We start from the raw sequence: 15464 nt of genomic DNA, 5'->3' as shown, positions 1-15464 counted from the left end.
AAACAAGGATATCACAGTAAGTGATAGACAAAACGTAACACTGACACGCTACTGCGACTTCAAGCGCAGTATATGTACATATACGCAATGCTTACTCTTTTCTAAATTTTTTTTACAATTATTATTTAATGTAGTAATTCATCAGAGTGCAATTCGAGGCTTGTGCTGTGACCACAATAAAAACACAGGGGTTATGGAAATAAGCACCACACAGCCTTCACGTTCCACTCTGTACACTTGTGAAACCTTTCCGTTGGTTCTCTTATTATAACATACATCATCATCACTTTTGTTTTTGCATAATGTGAACTCTCGAACTGTCCCACCCAGTTTGATGCCTGCTTTTTTGGACCATGGACAATGCCAGCCCGAGTTCCACCCTTTATGTCTCAGAGTACAATACTGAATAACCAAGACATGGCAGTGTGGTCACAAAAGTGAATCTGGCTCAAAGTCCCTCAATGAGAGGGAAGGAGCAAACAATACAAGCAAAAGACAAAAAAAAAAAACAACACTGGAAGCTTAATCCAAATCGCAGTAGTTAATCAGCATCCTCATTCTTGCCCTCTCCATCTGTCTTGCTCTCCGCCTTCCTCTCCTCCGAGCTCTCATCTTCCGTTCCTCCTGATGCATCGTTCTCTTTCTCATCTTTTGCCATACCATCCAGGCTCTGGCTCTCCAACCTATCCTCCTCCGTTTCCATTTCCTCCTCCTCCCTGAACATTGCCTCGTCTCGTCTGTCCGTCACTTCCGGGTACACCTTCTCTGCCTCCCTAGACCCATCCTCTGTGCCATCTCTCAAGATGGTGCTTCCTCGCATCATGTCCTCGCCCTGCTCTTCCGGATCAGAAAATCTCAGTGGCGTAAGTCCCTTTAGGTAAGCGTGGTGCATCAGCAGCTCCGTGGGCTCCAGTAGGCCACCGTTCTCACTATGGCTCTCTTGCTTGGCAGCCTCACGTTCCTCAGCCTCTCTCTTGCAGTAGGAGTAGCGGTGGTTCATGTGCTGAGAGTATGAGCCCGAGTGCGAGAAGCGCTTGCCGCATTTGTCACACTGATAGGGCTTCTCGCCCGAGTGCAGGCGCGAGTGCTCGATTAGATGGTGCTTGTGCTTGAAGGCCTTCTTGCAGATCTGGCACTGGTGAGGCCTCTTACCTGCAGACACACAAGGAAAGAGAAAAGCCAACAGGTTAGTGTGGTATCACAACAAATCAAACATTACAGCAAATTAGTGTTTCTCTGGTATTGCTTTGTGGGTGATAGTAAAATTTGTGTCAGTGTGCTACAGTTAAATCCAAAAGAATTAATTTGATGCTATAGAATGCAATACCACAATGAAATATTTCAAACGATAGAAAATCTTGAACATATATTGGCCTACTGTTTTTTTATTTGTTTTTTAATAACAAACCCTCCTTTGTGAGATTGACTAGTAAGTGCATGCCAAAAAAATAACATTAATTGATTTCACTGTGAATACACAACAGGGTTTATTTTTTATTTTATGCCATAAACAGGATAAGGAGTCAAGAGGGAAGCCATGATCCTGACGAGCTATTCTGAGGTTGTACATGACCTCGCTGAATGCAGCCAAGGAGATCAGGTGATTATCACAGCATACCGCACAAGGTGAAATCGAGGCAGTCAGCATCCTTGATGGAGCGTGCTTTTTATGACATCATGTCTCTAGATTATAAAATGCTTAGGTCAGACAGCTCCCTCGTGATACAGTAATGAGGGCGAGGGAGGTAGAAACTTCCCCTCCACTGTATTCATTCACCAAGTCCTTTGGCAGGAGCTGCTGTGACTCTTGAGCACACGGAAATACAGTAAGTCTAATCAATGGCGAAGCATTTGGCATTTTCAGCTGTAACCCCATTTTTACTTACGCATACACATCCCACGCACACATTCGCTATCATCTTTGAACACATGTAGCGTATTCTTGGCCATGGAGAGTACTGGAATGCCTGCAGCACCTTCCATAGCTGCCATGCTTGAGATGACCCCCCCACCCACCTTCCCTCATCAAGTTCAAAAATAAACGAGAGAGCAGATTCCCCACCCTGCATTCCTGGGGAGGAATGTGAATGAGGTATGATGCAAGCCTGTGAAAGAGAGGAGTCCCCCAGGAGGGGAGGTCACGCCATGGCATCGAAATGCCACACACACTTGTATGCACCTGGCTTACCATGAAAATGCTAGTATGATTTGTAAACTCTGTACACGACAGGCTTCCACTTCTATCGCTGATCAATAATTTAAGCAATACAGAATTAATAGGCTGGAATGAAATCCCTCGAATGTCTGCTGCTTTACTACACCTAAGCTAAATCAGACCTTGATTAACGGATCTACTAAAAGCCTGTCAGTTCAATCAGACATTGTATTGTTGGTCATGGTTTTAAATGGACAAATAAATAAACAGAAAACAAGATAAAATGGGGGTATTAAAGAAGGAAAATGATGTAAGAAAGGAGAAAAAAACAAAAGAGATAACTTGGGGTGAGGGTAAAAAAAAGAATTGTCTAAATGTGATATACCTGTGTGCTCATATTTGTGTCTTAGGAGGGAACTGGTCTTCTGGAATGTTTTGTCGCACAAGTCACACGCGTACATACCACTTTCAGTCTTCTTAATCTTCTTCCGGGCAAGCAGCAACTCACTGTCTGTCAGGTCCTCCAGCCCTGACAAATAGTCCCCTGTGCTGTCCAGCAACTCCCCCTGAGAGACAGACAGATTTAAGACTTTTAGCACAGAAATCCACACCTGCCACCTTAAGGGAGACAGCGTCTGTCTGATCCCAAGTTTGGACAGAGCTTATCTCTTGAACCTGTGTAAGACCTCAAAAAAGGCAACATATGGGTCTTTTCAATGACCATGAAATGTGCTTTAAGTGGGCTATGTTTGACCAACGGATTAGCAGCAGAACACGGGCTACAAAGTAAACAAAGATATTAAGAGCTATTCATAATATCTCATTTAAAACAGGGATATTTAATGGCTATGTAAATGTATTCATTTATTTATTTGAAGCTGATTCACATATTAGAAAAGATTATTTAAATATTCAGCATAAATTAACTTTGCAAACAAATGAATATACAAGAAAAGTGTAGCAATTATCCTCTGACCTACAACAATATTAGCATGAAGCCCTAATTTACCTGGAAGCCTGGTTTTCGCTGGTATTTCCGTCGCTGCTGCATCTCAGCAAAGGTGGCTGCCCCTGCCGCGTAAGTGTAAGCCATATGTGGAAGGAAGCCCATAGGGTCAAGTCCTGGGTAAGGTCTTAGTCCTGGGATGCTGGCCTGTGCTGGGGACATGAAAGTAGATGGAGGGAATGCTCCATGTGGTGGTAGAGGGGTATAAATAGGACCACCACTGAAGGGGTTGATGCCAAAGATCGGGCTAGAACTTTTATCTAGCTGGTTTTCGTTGCCCACACTGTTCAAGCCACTGAACTCCTTCTTGATGTGAGCTAAGTCCAGAGGTTCTGTTCCTTGCTCTCGTAGAGCAGGGTCCCCATTACCATCTATGTTGAAACCATTTGGCTTAGGCTTCCTGTCTGATTTGGAGAGATGTTTTGGCAATGACAGGTCTAGAGGTTCACCATGGGCATCCTCAGAGGTAAGACTTGTAGGGGTATAGGAGCTGCTGTGAGAGTGTTTTGAAGATGTTGAAGAAAGATTCAGGGGTGAGGGGGTCTCGCCTCTCAAGTGGTCCACCGAGTCAACTGTTTTTTCATTTATGTGTCTTATGCTTGGTAACTGGTGGTGTTTGGCTAGCCGGTGCCCAGTTTCACCATTGATAGTACCTTGGATTTCTGCTGCTGAGTCACTATACTGGCCAGTGGAAGCAGGTGATCTTACAAGTGCTGATTCTCTAGCAAAACCATGGTTGCTCTCCCCACTGCCCCATTCAGGAGGTGGAGATCTTTTCCTGGACACACCATGGAGAGACTGAGCTTTCCACTGAATAAACCACTCCTTTACAAATTCTTGAGGAAGACCAACCGCAATGGAGATCTTCCTCAGTTCTTCTGAGCTGGGCTCAGTATTCATAGCAAAGTAAGCTTTCAGTACTGACAAGTGATTTTTAAAAGGGTTAATTGGGCTAGTTGTATTTCTATCTGGCATAGAAGCAGATACCATAACACCCTGTTGCTCTATGTCAGACACTCCTCTACGACTGACAGTTAAGCTTTCATTAGGTTTCAGGACTGCCTTTATCTCTTCGTTCATCTTGCAAAGGTAGCGCTCATGCTGGTGCAAGGGAATAGGGCCATTGAATGACTCCTTGCAGTATTGGCATGAGAATGATGTGTACTGGCCATCCCTCTCCTGGGCCTTCTCATCTGAAATGGCACCAATTATATGACTGGGCCTCTCTTTCTTAATGTCAAGAGCCCTTTTTTCTGCATCTTCAGTTAGGCTACGTGGGGAGGTTTTGGCCTCGTTGACCTTCTCCAATGTGTAGTCAATAATGCTCTTGCTAGGACTGTTGTGTCCAACCCCGTGAAATCCAGCCTGGGAAGCCAGAACCAGCTTGTGATCTTCCATCTGGGAGCTCAGATCCTTCATGTAGGCCCTCAACTTGGAGGTCTCCTCAGGGTTGCTGTCCAACTTCTGCCGGCACACAGTGTTGTCGACAATCTGGAGGACCCGCTGAACCTTAGTTAGGTTATTGCTCAAGCCTGGGTAGCCTAATGCATGTGAATCCAATCTCATAGCCAAGTGCTGCAAGGGGGTCTGTGACGAATTGTGCATCCCTAGGGGGCTCCCCCCACGGCCAGTACCATTAAGAAAACCCCCAGGTCCTCCAAATTCTGGTGGTGAAGCCATCATGAGACGGCATTCATTGAAGTCCATGGGCTCAGCCTTTATATCAGGGTGGGCTAATGGGTCCTGGAGACCAGTGCATCTGCTGTTTTCCAGTTTGCTCCTTAGCTGAGCCAAGGCAGGGCTGCCTGGCGATGAAGCGGCAGAGTTTGGGGATGAGCCAGACTTGGTGCCAACCCCATGTCGTACCCGTCCATTTATAGAGATGAGGCCAATGCACTTCTTGCTACTAATGTGTGAACTGTAAGAGCCGGAGTGAGAGAAGCGCTTCTTACAGTTGGAGCATTCGTATGGCTTCTCACCTGAGCAAGAAAAAAATAGGAAAAAATTAAAACAAGCACTGACTCAAACAAGCTCTGTCTCAAGTTCTTCATTTAAGAAGTAAAAAATGGTTAAATATGACACACAAAATAAGCATAATGCATGCCAATCATCCTTTTTTATAAGATCGTTCTAAAGCTCTGGTGCTGAATATCTATTTTCAATGGCTTTGTATTAGTCATAGTGACATGCCGTACATGATAAAAATAAGAAAGGTTACTTGCTTTGCTGATGTAAAATCATCGGTCATCAAATATCTATTTCAAAACATCACAAAATGGTGACCACTGACACTTGGCTACTTACCACTGTGGATGCGGAGGTGCTCCTTCAGATGGTGTTTGTATTTGAAGGCTTTCCCACACTCGGTGCATTTGAACTTGCGGTTTCCGGCCCCTTCGTTCAGCACTGGAGGCTACAGGGAAAACAACGATTAAGAGATAAGTACATATGGAAAACCGTTATTTTGGGGTGAACAAGATTAACTGCTTTAATCATAAATCATTTTGTTCCTAGATTTAAGCAGCAGAATGTGAGCTAAATCTCTATCTACTCACTCGAAGTTAAATGTAGGTACTTTTTTCTGAATTTGAAATTAAAATGTGGGCGGGCCCTAGATGCACAAGCAAAACAACAGTACTCACTATTGCACCCCACTCACAGATACAAAGGTCTGTGAAAAATATGTGGGAGTCTAGGAGTGTGTATTCGATGGGCAAAATGTACACTGTGCGCAAAACACACTTCTCCAAAAGTTCAATGTTAGTGGGAGAGCATAGCTCAAATGACTGTACTCTGGGAATTATGTATAATGTAAAACATGCCCAAATTGTATACACTACACACAGTGTAAAGAAACAACTAAAATTCTAGGTAAACCTGGGAATTAACAGTTGAAAAAGTTCAGGAAAATATTCCTAGAGAGTGAATAAACAAACATTTAATGTAATTTAGTGATTAGGATAGGCTAGATCTCTGGAAGAAAAGCCATCTGGACATGTTTAAGTTAGTCTGGAAAGGTGTGTGTGCGTGTGTATGAGAGAGATTGAATGAGCTTAAGACAGATAAGAAGGCAAGGTGGGTAGTTCACATAGTTCTTGTGCTATGTGGCTGAATTCAGAGCTTCAAAGTTTACCTGTAAAATATCCTGTTTCAATCCAATTAAATGCTTGAGAGCTTATTTACCATGGACTTTTTATCTAAAAGAATAAAGGTGCAACAGGGCCTTTTTGCATTTTTTAAACAAGCCCATATAACTGCTTTTCAGCCACACTGGCCTCTTGCTGCCCTGAAACCAGTGAGAAATACCGAAACGAATGTCAGCGTTGGGCGCATGTTTGGAGTTTGATTCCACTCCAACAGCAGCTGAGGCAGAAAGTCTATAGAACTCAATGTGCTAGAACATCCCACACATGCCTTACCGTGGGCAGACGACCGTGCACAGCTGTGGCTCCGGTGTGAGAGATCTGCATTTTAAGGAGGCTCCAGAAAAACATGTTTAGTATGTGAAGCCAACAGAGCCAGAATTACAGCAAACGGAGACCGTATATAGTGAGATGGTTATTTGAAATTTATCTGGTTTTAAATATAGAGATGGCATTCCTTACAATTTTGCTTGGTGTTACTAGATTTGGATCAGATCAGTCATTCCAGACATGATCAAACCACAGTGATGTGCTTTTCATAGTCTATTTGAAGATACACTGCTCTTAAATTTAATTAATTTAATATTCCTTTTTTATTTAGACTTGCTTTCCTTTCGTTTATTTTTTATTCTGTATATATAGTTGAGCCTTTTTAGTACTATTTTATTTAATGTATGAGATCAACAATAGTAGCCCTCTCATTTTTTTTTTTACACACAAATTCTGTTTGTAACGTTCAACACCAATCATTGAACCTCATTAAAGTGTTAAACTGGGCTGAGATCTAAAAGGAGGCAGGAGTGGAGATATAATGAAATTCATGAATTTTCTAAGTGATCTCAATTACCCCAAAGATAAGCTCTGGACTCACCTGGTCCCTAGAAGGCCTGTGGGTGGCCATATGGCGATCCAGCTGCGTGCGGTAGGCGAAAGTGTCGCTGCAGAGCTGGCAGGGAAAGCTCTCCTCGTTCTTCTCGTGCCTGTACTTGATGTGCTCCTTGAGGGCGGTCAGCCTCTTGTAGCCGCGGTCGCAGTAGTGGCAGGTCAACAGTTGGGCAAAGTCATCTGGCGTCCTGATTGCCAGATCTGTACAAAAATGAGAGGAAAGCAAGATCAGTAAATGTTGTAAAGGTTGGATCTAGGGTGTTACATTTTTGCATATTTTGGGTTGAGTAAAAAAACGTGAGCTTTAATTTGTTTTTCTGCAAAATATCTGAAATTACTGAAATTACTTATAAGTGAATTACTTATAATTCAAATGATTTCTGCTTCTGATTAGGCAAAAAAAAAAAATTCTCAGCACATTCATTTAAAACACTTACCATTCTCATTGTCATCCTGCCCATTGGCCTCTGGAGTGCTCAGCCTCGTGCTCTCCTCCGGGTCTTCTGGGTAAATTATGGCCGTGTCTCCTCGTTGCAGGTACTCAGCTATGCTGGCAGGACATCCCTCGTTGTCCTCCAGCTTCCTCTTGGCGAAGAAGCTCTCCAGCTCTGCAGTGGCATCAATACCCTTAACTGCACACAGGAAGTGTGTGTGGGGAAAAAAAATAACAAATGGACCCATTGGTTTACGTTGCTTGTCACTGGAAAAGCCCCAGCTGGACATTAGGAAAGCAGCTGCTCTAAATGTGATGTAGCGGGGGACAAACCATTAGGAAGCCTTTAAAGGTGGAAGTATTTATTTAAGTTACACTGTAATGGCCACTTCAAAGACGAATAGGAGCCAGCGTGATCATTGAGCACTCTTTAAGCGTCCTCTTGCATGTTGGAAAAGGCTTTAAACATTTGCAGCATTGTGGGTAATTGGTTTATGTGGCAATTAGGCTCACTTGGGTAACTGATCTCACTTTGCACGACCCATTGTATACTTAAAATCAGACTCCAAATCTAATAATGAGCCATGCGTTATGTATAATTGCACAGACCAGGGATTTTACGATAAACAATAAGAAGTACCGATGATTACCATTGAAAGATAACATGGCATTAAAAAGACCAAAAGTGTGAGTTTTAGAAGACACACACACATGTTCTATGTCCTAAATGTCAGCGAGATCTATGGTTATATGAAAAAGAGAGAAATATAGCAACAAATAAATTGCGGGGAAAAAAAAGTTGTGGAAAGTGTCCTAGACCCATTATTTTCTCTTTGACAGGTCTGCTGTAGCAGTGAGCTACGACACAAGGACCTAAGAGTAGGCAAATGAAAATTTTATTGTCTCATTGTAAACCAATTGGAAAGTACATGGACAGAACAAATCTGATTTCATCCCAAACTCGATTTGGTGGCAAAATGTGATTTGCGGTGCACTCTCGCTCAACTTACAAATGTTTACTTTCCATCTCCTCCTGACACACGTGAGGCAACAATATCTCAAATGCCTCTGTGTGTGCCTGTGAGTGTGCAATTGTGTGACACCGGCTATTGTGACTAGGCTCCAATCTTCTGGTAAGCTAACATTTGAATCCGTAATCAATAAGGAGATAAAATGACTCAAATCTGATTTTCTGAAGTGACACATTGAAAATGTTTCAATTCCATGACATTTTGAAAAAAAAAAAGATGGCAGATGAAAATCTATTCTGCAAATGGTTCATCTAATGCACAGAAAGTAATAAGGATGGAAAAAAAAACTTTGTTCCAGGAATAAGCTAAAAGCCCCTCTGGAATTAAAAATAGCTCATAGCCACCGAAGCAATGGCACAAACTGACGAACCCGGTGCGGTGCGTTTAGCTAAAATCAGAAACGTGGGCTCACCTGTACCGTTTCCAGCTCCATGGAGGGACACGTCAGGACTCAGAGGATTGTATTCATCTTTTCTCTCCTCTGGAGGGAGTGAGATAGAGAGAGAGAGAGAGAGAGAGAGAGAGAGGGAGAAAGTGAGAGGAAAGAGAAAGAGAATATTAGCAAATGTTGGGCTTAAGACAAACCACAAAGTAGAACAGCCAAAAGAAAGACCACAGTGCATGAATCAACAGCATTAAATGTGCTAGCACCAGTCTGCTGGGCTCCTTCATAAACCCCTAAGATGTTCTTTCATTTTTTTTCTCATACTGTGATGACAATTTAACAATAAAACAAGGACAAAGCAACACGTGTTTGGTGAAATGAACACCGAAGAAAGGCTTGTGGTTAACTTCCTTTCTTTTCCTTTTCTTTTGTGCTACATTACATGAATAGACAACACACACAAGTTCTCATTTCACAGCTTAAGAAACCAAATCAAGGTATTTTTGAGGGAGGAGTGCTGTGGCTTCTGAAGAGATCTTGCTCATATACTGCAGTTATTGTATTTGTTCCTCCTGCTCGGGCTCATGTGACCTCTTACCGGCAGTCACAAGTATCATAAGCTTCCCCTTCAAAAGGAGGATATAGAGCACCTCTACCACAATAAGGAAAACAAGAAGACTCCATATTCCACACACACACACATATATACACACACACACACACCTCCCCAGCATTAGTGCTGTTTAATTTCTGAACTGCTCACAAGTTTCCTTCTTATTATCTGAGCATCACAACCGAAACTCCTTTTTTTAAATTATTAATCTCACTTGTCCCCTATTTGAAAGATATCTTTTTCAAAATTTGTGACATTTAAGATCAGCTACTGAAAAGCAGCACTTCTGTGGGCCTTGAAAAAAAGAACAAAAGCTTGGAATCATTTCATTTTCTGAAATTCAGAATAAACAAATCATTTGCTAATTGGGGTCTTGCTATAGAGAAACCCCGGTTAGTGAAACGTTCTCCTTCTGTACCGTACAGGTAAATGCCCGTCGGCCTGGAGTCAGCGTGGATATTCCCCTGAACTCACTCAAATGAAAAGTAGTTTGCTATTTCCATGACGTATGCTTGCTAAGCTCCTTTAGCTAGCATGAGGATATTTCATAATAATTATATGAACACATGAACTTCATCATCATTATCATCATCACCACCACCATCAGTAAACGTTTATTATGAACATTTTCATAAAGTGCTACAACTAATACTAAAACCTATCGTTTCCTCGAGAGACAAAATCACCACAATATTGGTGGCTCAGTTCTGCTTGTGGTAGTTGCAGTTCATTTTTCAGTGAAGTATCAGTGTGATGCCTAGTTTTGTTTGAGGTTGTTGTCCCCTGTGTTGTGAGAAATGTGGCACCCGCTTTTTTGCTGGTGTTGTATGCCACCAAGTTATTTAGGGGAAGCTAAATAAACATAGATTAGCATACTAAGTGTAGTAATGTCCACAGCAAACTGATGGTATAGCAAACAACACTCATCTTGTATGCAGTCAGATTGTGTGCATTATTATTTCTAAATACTAATATTCTACATTTGGATGAGGAAAACCCAGTGCATAAACGCTGAGCTGATGTTTTACTGGCAAACGTATCGCGAAAAAGAGGAAGTTCTAGACTGGGTATAACAGTGCATGATGATTCATGCAACACTCAAAGCTGTCACGCTTACCAGCATGTACACTGCTAACCTACAGGATGCTTTTTTGTGTCCCATCCGTGAGCTATTATTTAGAAATGTATTCATTCTGAAATGTATTCAATGTTTCACCTGACTTAGCATTTCAAAGCTAATCCTAATAAGATGTCAGGGCTGTATTTTTGTCCCTGCACTTGTTTCTATATAGAGCTGCTAATTAGGATGCCGGAGTGTACATGACATTAGGTAATCCAACATCCATTTGCGTTCGTCAACTTAGCAAAATGCCACTTGACCAGAGGACAGCTCTATAGACAGAGTTTTCTATACTAGCAATGCCATGCTTCTTCTGAGCTTAAGAAGGAGGAGCATGTGGCTAAATCATTAGGCAAGGCTGGTTTTAAAAAAAAAAAAAAAAAAAAAAGAAAAGAAAAAACCTCTGGGTGACCCGGTTAGGTTCTCCCTCCACTCCGTAACTGTCAGCACAAGCCAGGGAATTGTGGAGCCATTATGCATGTAAATGGATATCATAATATCATAATGCTAAAAATTTCATTTAATGAGGCTTTGGTCATGGCAGGCTTGTGCTAAATAATGTCTCTCAGATCCTAATTAAAAGAATTTGTCTTTTGAGCCTTGCTAGCACGAGCCTTGTCATTTAAGTTGATCGTTTCTGAAACAGAGAGTAAGGGGGATGGAAAGAAGATTTGAAGAAAGAGACAAAAGAAGAGCTGTGTGGGAGTGGGGATGATGCATAAGGTCAGGTGTAAGTAACTTTTAAAGGAGATGACTAAGAGATGAGTTTTAACTCCACACAAGCAATAGCCAGTTTCTACAACTCAGAGTTATCTGAGATGTGGCAAGGTAATCAGGAAAAAAAAAATTTTGGGTTAAGACCATTTGTTCAAATTATTAAGACCATTACAAAATGGGTCAATTTAATTCTTAAGTTGTATTCAATTCAAACTTTATTTATTTATTTATTTTAAATAAATCATCTTTATATTATATTACAGAGATTATGTTTTAAATAATCAGAATACCAAGCTGAATTTAAAGTGTGAAGAATGAACTTATATTAATTTATATTGCTAATAATTTCTACTATTTAAGATGACAATATGTTGTGTATTTGATAATATATGTTATTACTGTATTTGCTTTAAAATCAAGAGAGAGTAGGGCATAAGCAGTGTAAGTTAAGCTCTCACCTGCACCATTGAGGTCCGTGTGTGGCCAGATGTCACGGCTCTCGTCCTCCTCATCTCCCCTGCATGAAAGGAGGGCATGTGCCACTCGGGGCGACGGCTCCAGGCTGGGAACGCCAACCGGGCTCCCCTCTCCCTCCGAACCCTGCAGTCTGTCCTCTTCATCGGAGCTCAGCACTGCGGAAAGACAGACAGGAAACCACTGACATTTATCACCAATCATTCATCGTTTCCACAAAGAGCTTGCACAGTTTGGTCTCCACTGGTTTACATGCATGGCTCCCGTTCAGGAGTGACAACAAAGCCAGGCACAGGACAGATGGAAATTCTCATACATGCCAAAACAGTCCATGTTTGTATGATGGATATGGCAGTATGGCTGGTTAGGGAGACTAACTAAGCAAGTAAAGCTAAGCAAGTCAAAGTGGTCTGTGGAGTAATGCTCTTTTATTACCATGTTTTACACCTGTGACTCGCTTGGAATATATTGGATGACGTCTCAGCACTTACGCTGTGGTTTGAAAAAAAATGAACATATAATACACATGATCCTTAGTTTGTACTCCGTGAACTATAAAGCCTAGGTCATAATACATAATACAATACAGAAAAAAAGTAGTCGAGAATGAAATGGGTGCAGTGAGGTGTTGCAATACAAATGGACATGACTTCTCGGGAAGTGCAGTGTTTAAGTTTTCCCTTCTGCGATCTTTCTCCGTCGTCGGGAGCACCTTATCAGCCCGGCATTCTGCCAACCCCAGTCAGAGTTAGTGGGAAATGGCTCTAATGGCCAAATCTGAGACCTAATTGCTGATGTTTGTCTCGTCCTCACACAATACACGACTTCAAAAACAACACGCTCTCCTCCTCAGCCATGTTCATTTTCCCAGCTCCCTTCGTCCCATACCCTACCCCCTAATCTGTCCACAGGACCCCATTCATTTAACTAAACAGCAATGACCTGGGTTTCTTTTTTCTCCCTCTTGCAGGTTCCCAGGCGGAAAAAAGACGGCCTGTACCTCTAAGGACTCACTAGGGAAAGGGGGAAGATTAGCCAGCACGTAGCCGATCATAATATGATCTTTGTGTGATTGGCGGCGGCCACATTTGCCAGGGCCAGGACAACTGCGCAACAGGTGCACATTAAAAAGGGGAGCGAGGGATGGGCGCAAAAACGCGCCGGCCGCTGGCTGAATACCAAAAGAGAGGGGAGAGGTGGAACAGAGAGAGAGGAAGGAGGAGGAGGGGGTTGAGGAGGGGCGTGGGACAAAAAGATTTTTTAGTAAGAGGTGTGACCGGTGGGATTATTTAGGAGAGTGGGGGGTAAAGACACCCAAGTCCTCTCCCAGCTCAAATGAAAGCGAGAAAGGGAGGCTTTAAGGGAGTAATGGAAAGTAAGACATAAGTAGCTCTGTGTGTGGTCTGGATATACCTTGTACATATTGCAACTTTATATTGCTCTCTCTCTCTTTCTCTCTCTCTCTCTCTCTCTCTCTCTCTCTCTCACACACACACACACACACACACACACACACACACACACACTCAAACATCTTCCAAGACATCAGAGCCACAGAGACTACTCTCATGGTTCTTAATAGCTCTAAAACTCCCATTTATCCAGGTTTATCCTAAGTTTCGGAAAATAAGTTAGTTACATCTCAATGGCTGGATAGTGGGAGTATAAGTCCAAGAGGAAAGAAAGAGAGGGGGAGGGATGGGAAGGGAAGGCCGAGAGAATGAATCCAGAGGTCAGGGAGCTGAATATCAATAATAGGAGACCGCTGAGCTGTTTGAGTTTAAGAGGAACCGTGACACATGCCCACACAAAATACTGAACCAACCATCAGCCTCTCCCTTTTACCTCTCTCATCCCCCAGACGGGTTTTTTTTTTTTTTTTTTTTTAAGGGATGAGCTAGTTACAGAGACGGCACATTCCAAATTACATAGCATGAATGCATGAGTACAAGGAGTGTGTATCTCTTAGAGAGAAAGTCCCTGTGGCTCTAATTTCCTTCTGATTATACCGCCTGGCTCTTTCTGCCACAAATAGAACGAGGAAAATGTTTAGGTTTGAAGAATGGCTTCAGGAAAAGAAATATTTTGACTCATGTCAAATGCTCTTTGCTGGCTGTGCACAAGTGTGTGTGTGTGTGTGTGTAGCCATTACAATGTGCGCAAGACACAAAAAGCTTGCAACACAAAAGCAATCCATCACTATTTACCTCAGAGGTCAAATGAGTCTGGTGGCATGGCAGATGGGAATACGAGTGTGTGTGTGTGTGTGTGTGTGTGTGTGTGTATGTTGGGATTTGTATGTGTGTTTGTCTTTACAAATTTTAATGAAGCAGTGAGTGAGAAAATTAACAGCTAGACAAACAACCAGAATGTCCGAAGACTTTTCTCTCTTCCAATATGACTAGAAGAATATATGAATATAATACAAGTGGCTAAGAGCTGCCAATCAGATACGCTAGCGTAATGTGTGCCCCGCCCACTTAGCAATCCTATTGGCTGCCGTATCTATCCTGCTATCCTGCCAGCTGTCCTGCCTTGTAATGTCTGCAGTGAACGGCCCATTGTGCTCGCCCCAGAGACAAAGAGGCCACCTCTCTCTCTCTCTCTTTTTCTCTTTCCCAAACTCCCTCTCCCTCTATCTTCTCGCTGTCAGTTTTTCTGCCTAGCCCCACCTATCATCTTATCTGTCGTCACTCTCACCCGGTCCTCACCCTTCTCATTCTTTGAAATATTCCGAGGTCCCTGAAGTAAGCAGATATGGCTTACATGTGTTTAAATGCATATGAACAGATAAACTCCAAAGATCAGATTTAAAGACTTCATATCTAAACAAAAATACCTTGTCTCTTTCCAGTGGCCTATGGTGTCGCTCCATGGACTAAGATTCACACACTCCACAGCTTCACGCTGTCTGTGTGTGTTTGTATGTTTGTGTGTGTGCTCGTTCCATACTTCCCAGCTGTTTACCCTTCCGACAGGTGTGTGTCCATGTGTGCAACCTATTACATTTTTCCAGCAATCCGTCATGTCCATGCATGTTTTCCAAGCGCCAGAAGAAAAAGATCCGTCCTCACTGTCCTCACCTGCGATCCGTCCTCGCCGCTGTGATCACTTTCGAACACTAAGACACCATCGCCCCATGCGTGGGTTCAATCATATCCAAATTTGTATGTATTCTAGGAAAGCATGTATGCTCTCAGAGGGTCATTCACGATCCAGCAAGCTAAGATCATGTTACACCTCCTTGCATTCTGCGTTCGAAGGTCATTCGGCCATTATCCGTCTCCTCGTCATCTTCCTCTCCGTCCCTTTCTATCTCGCTCGCCATCAAAACCAATCTCCCCGCTCCAAACACACGCTAAAAACAATCAGATGCAGACCGAGACGAGGCACTTATCCATATCAAACGGCAGCCAGGTATGTCTCCTCTTCTCCCCTCGTCCGCTACGGTAATGAAAGCAGCCTGCACAGGCGGTGGAAAATAACCGCTCTCTCAGTTCTC

At 42.7% G+C, this 15464-nt stretch overlaps 1 protein-coding gene across 5 annotated transcripts in view; it reads right to left on the bottom strand.

Moving 5' to 3' along the window:
- The window catches only part of zeb2a (zinc finger E-box binding homeobox 2a), a 46986-nt gene that overhangs the window by 951 nt on the left and 30571 nt on the right, over positions 1–15464 (bottom strand). For 4 of the 5 annotated variants that reach the window (XM_026927960.3, XM_034304447.2, XM_034304448.2 and 1 more), the window contains 8 exons: positions 11947–12120; positions 9066–9134; positions 7627–7821; positions 7176–7390; positions 5466–5574; positions 3165–5140; positions 2541–2721; positions 1–1152 (listed from right to left, as the gene is read on the bottom strand). The exon at positions 1–1152 is cut by the window's left edge and continues 951 nt beyond it. In XM_026927960.3, the coding sequence (XP_026783761.3) occupies positions 542–1152; positions 2541–2721; positions 3165–5140; positions 5466–5574; positions 7176–7390; positions 7627–7821; positions 9066–9134; positions 11947–12120 (3530 nt within the window). In that variant the 3' untranslated portion in view covers positions 1–541. The remainder of the gene's footprint in view (positions 1153–2540; positions 2722–3164; positions 5141–5465; positions 5575–7175; positions 7391–7626; positions 7822–9065; positions 9135–11946; positions 12121–15464) is intronic. The other variant, XM_026927963.3, reaches the window with a different exon arrangement.

The sequence above is a fragment of the Pangasianodon hypophthalmus genome, chromosome 5, assembly GCF_027358585.1.
Source record: "Pangasianodon hypophthalmus isolate fPanHyp1 chromosome 5, fPanHyp1.pri, whole genome shotgun sequence".
Taxonomy (NCBI): Eukaryota; Metazoa; Chordata; class Actinopteri; order Siluriformes; family Pangasiidae; genus Pangasianodon; species Pangasianodon hypophthalmus.
This window is presented reverse-complemented; position numbering and strand designations above follow the sequence as displayed.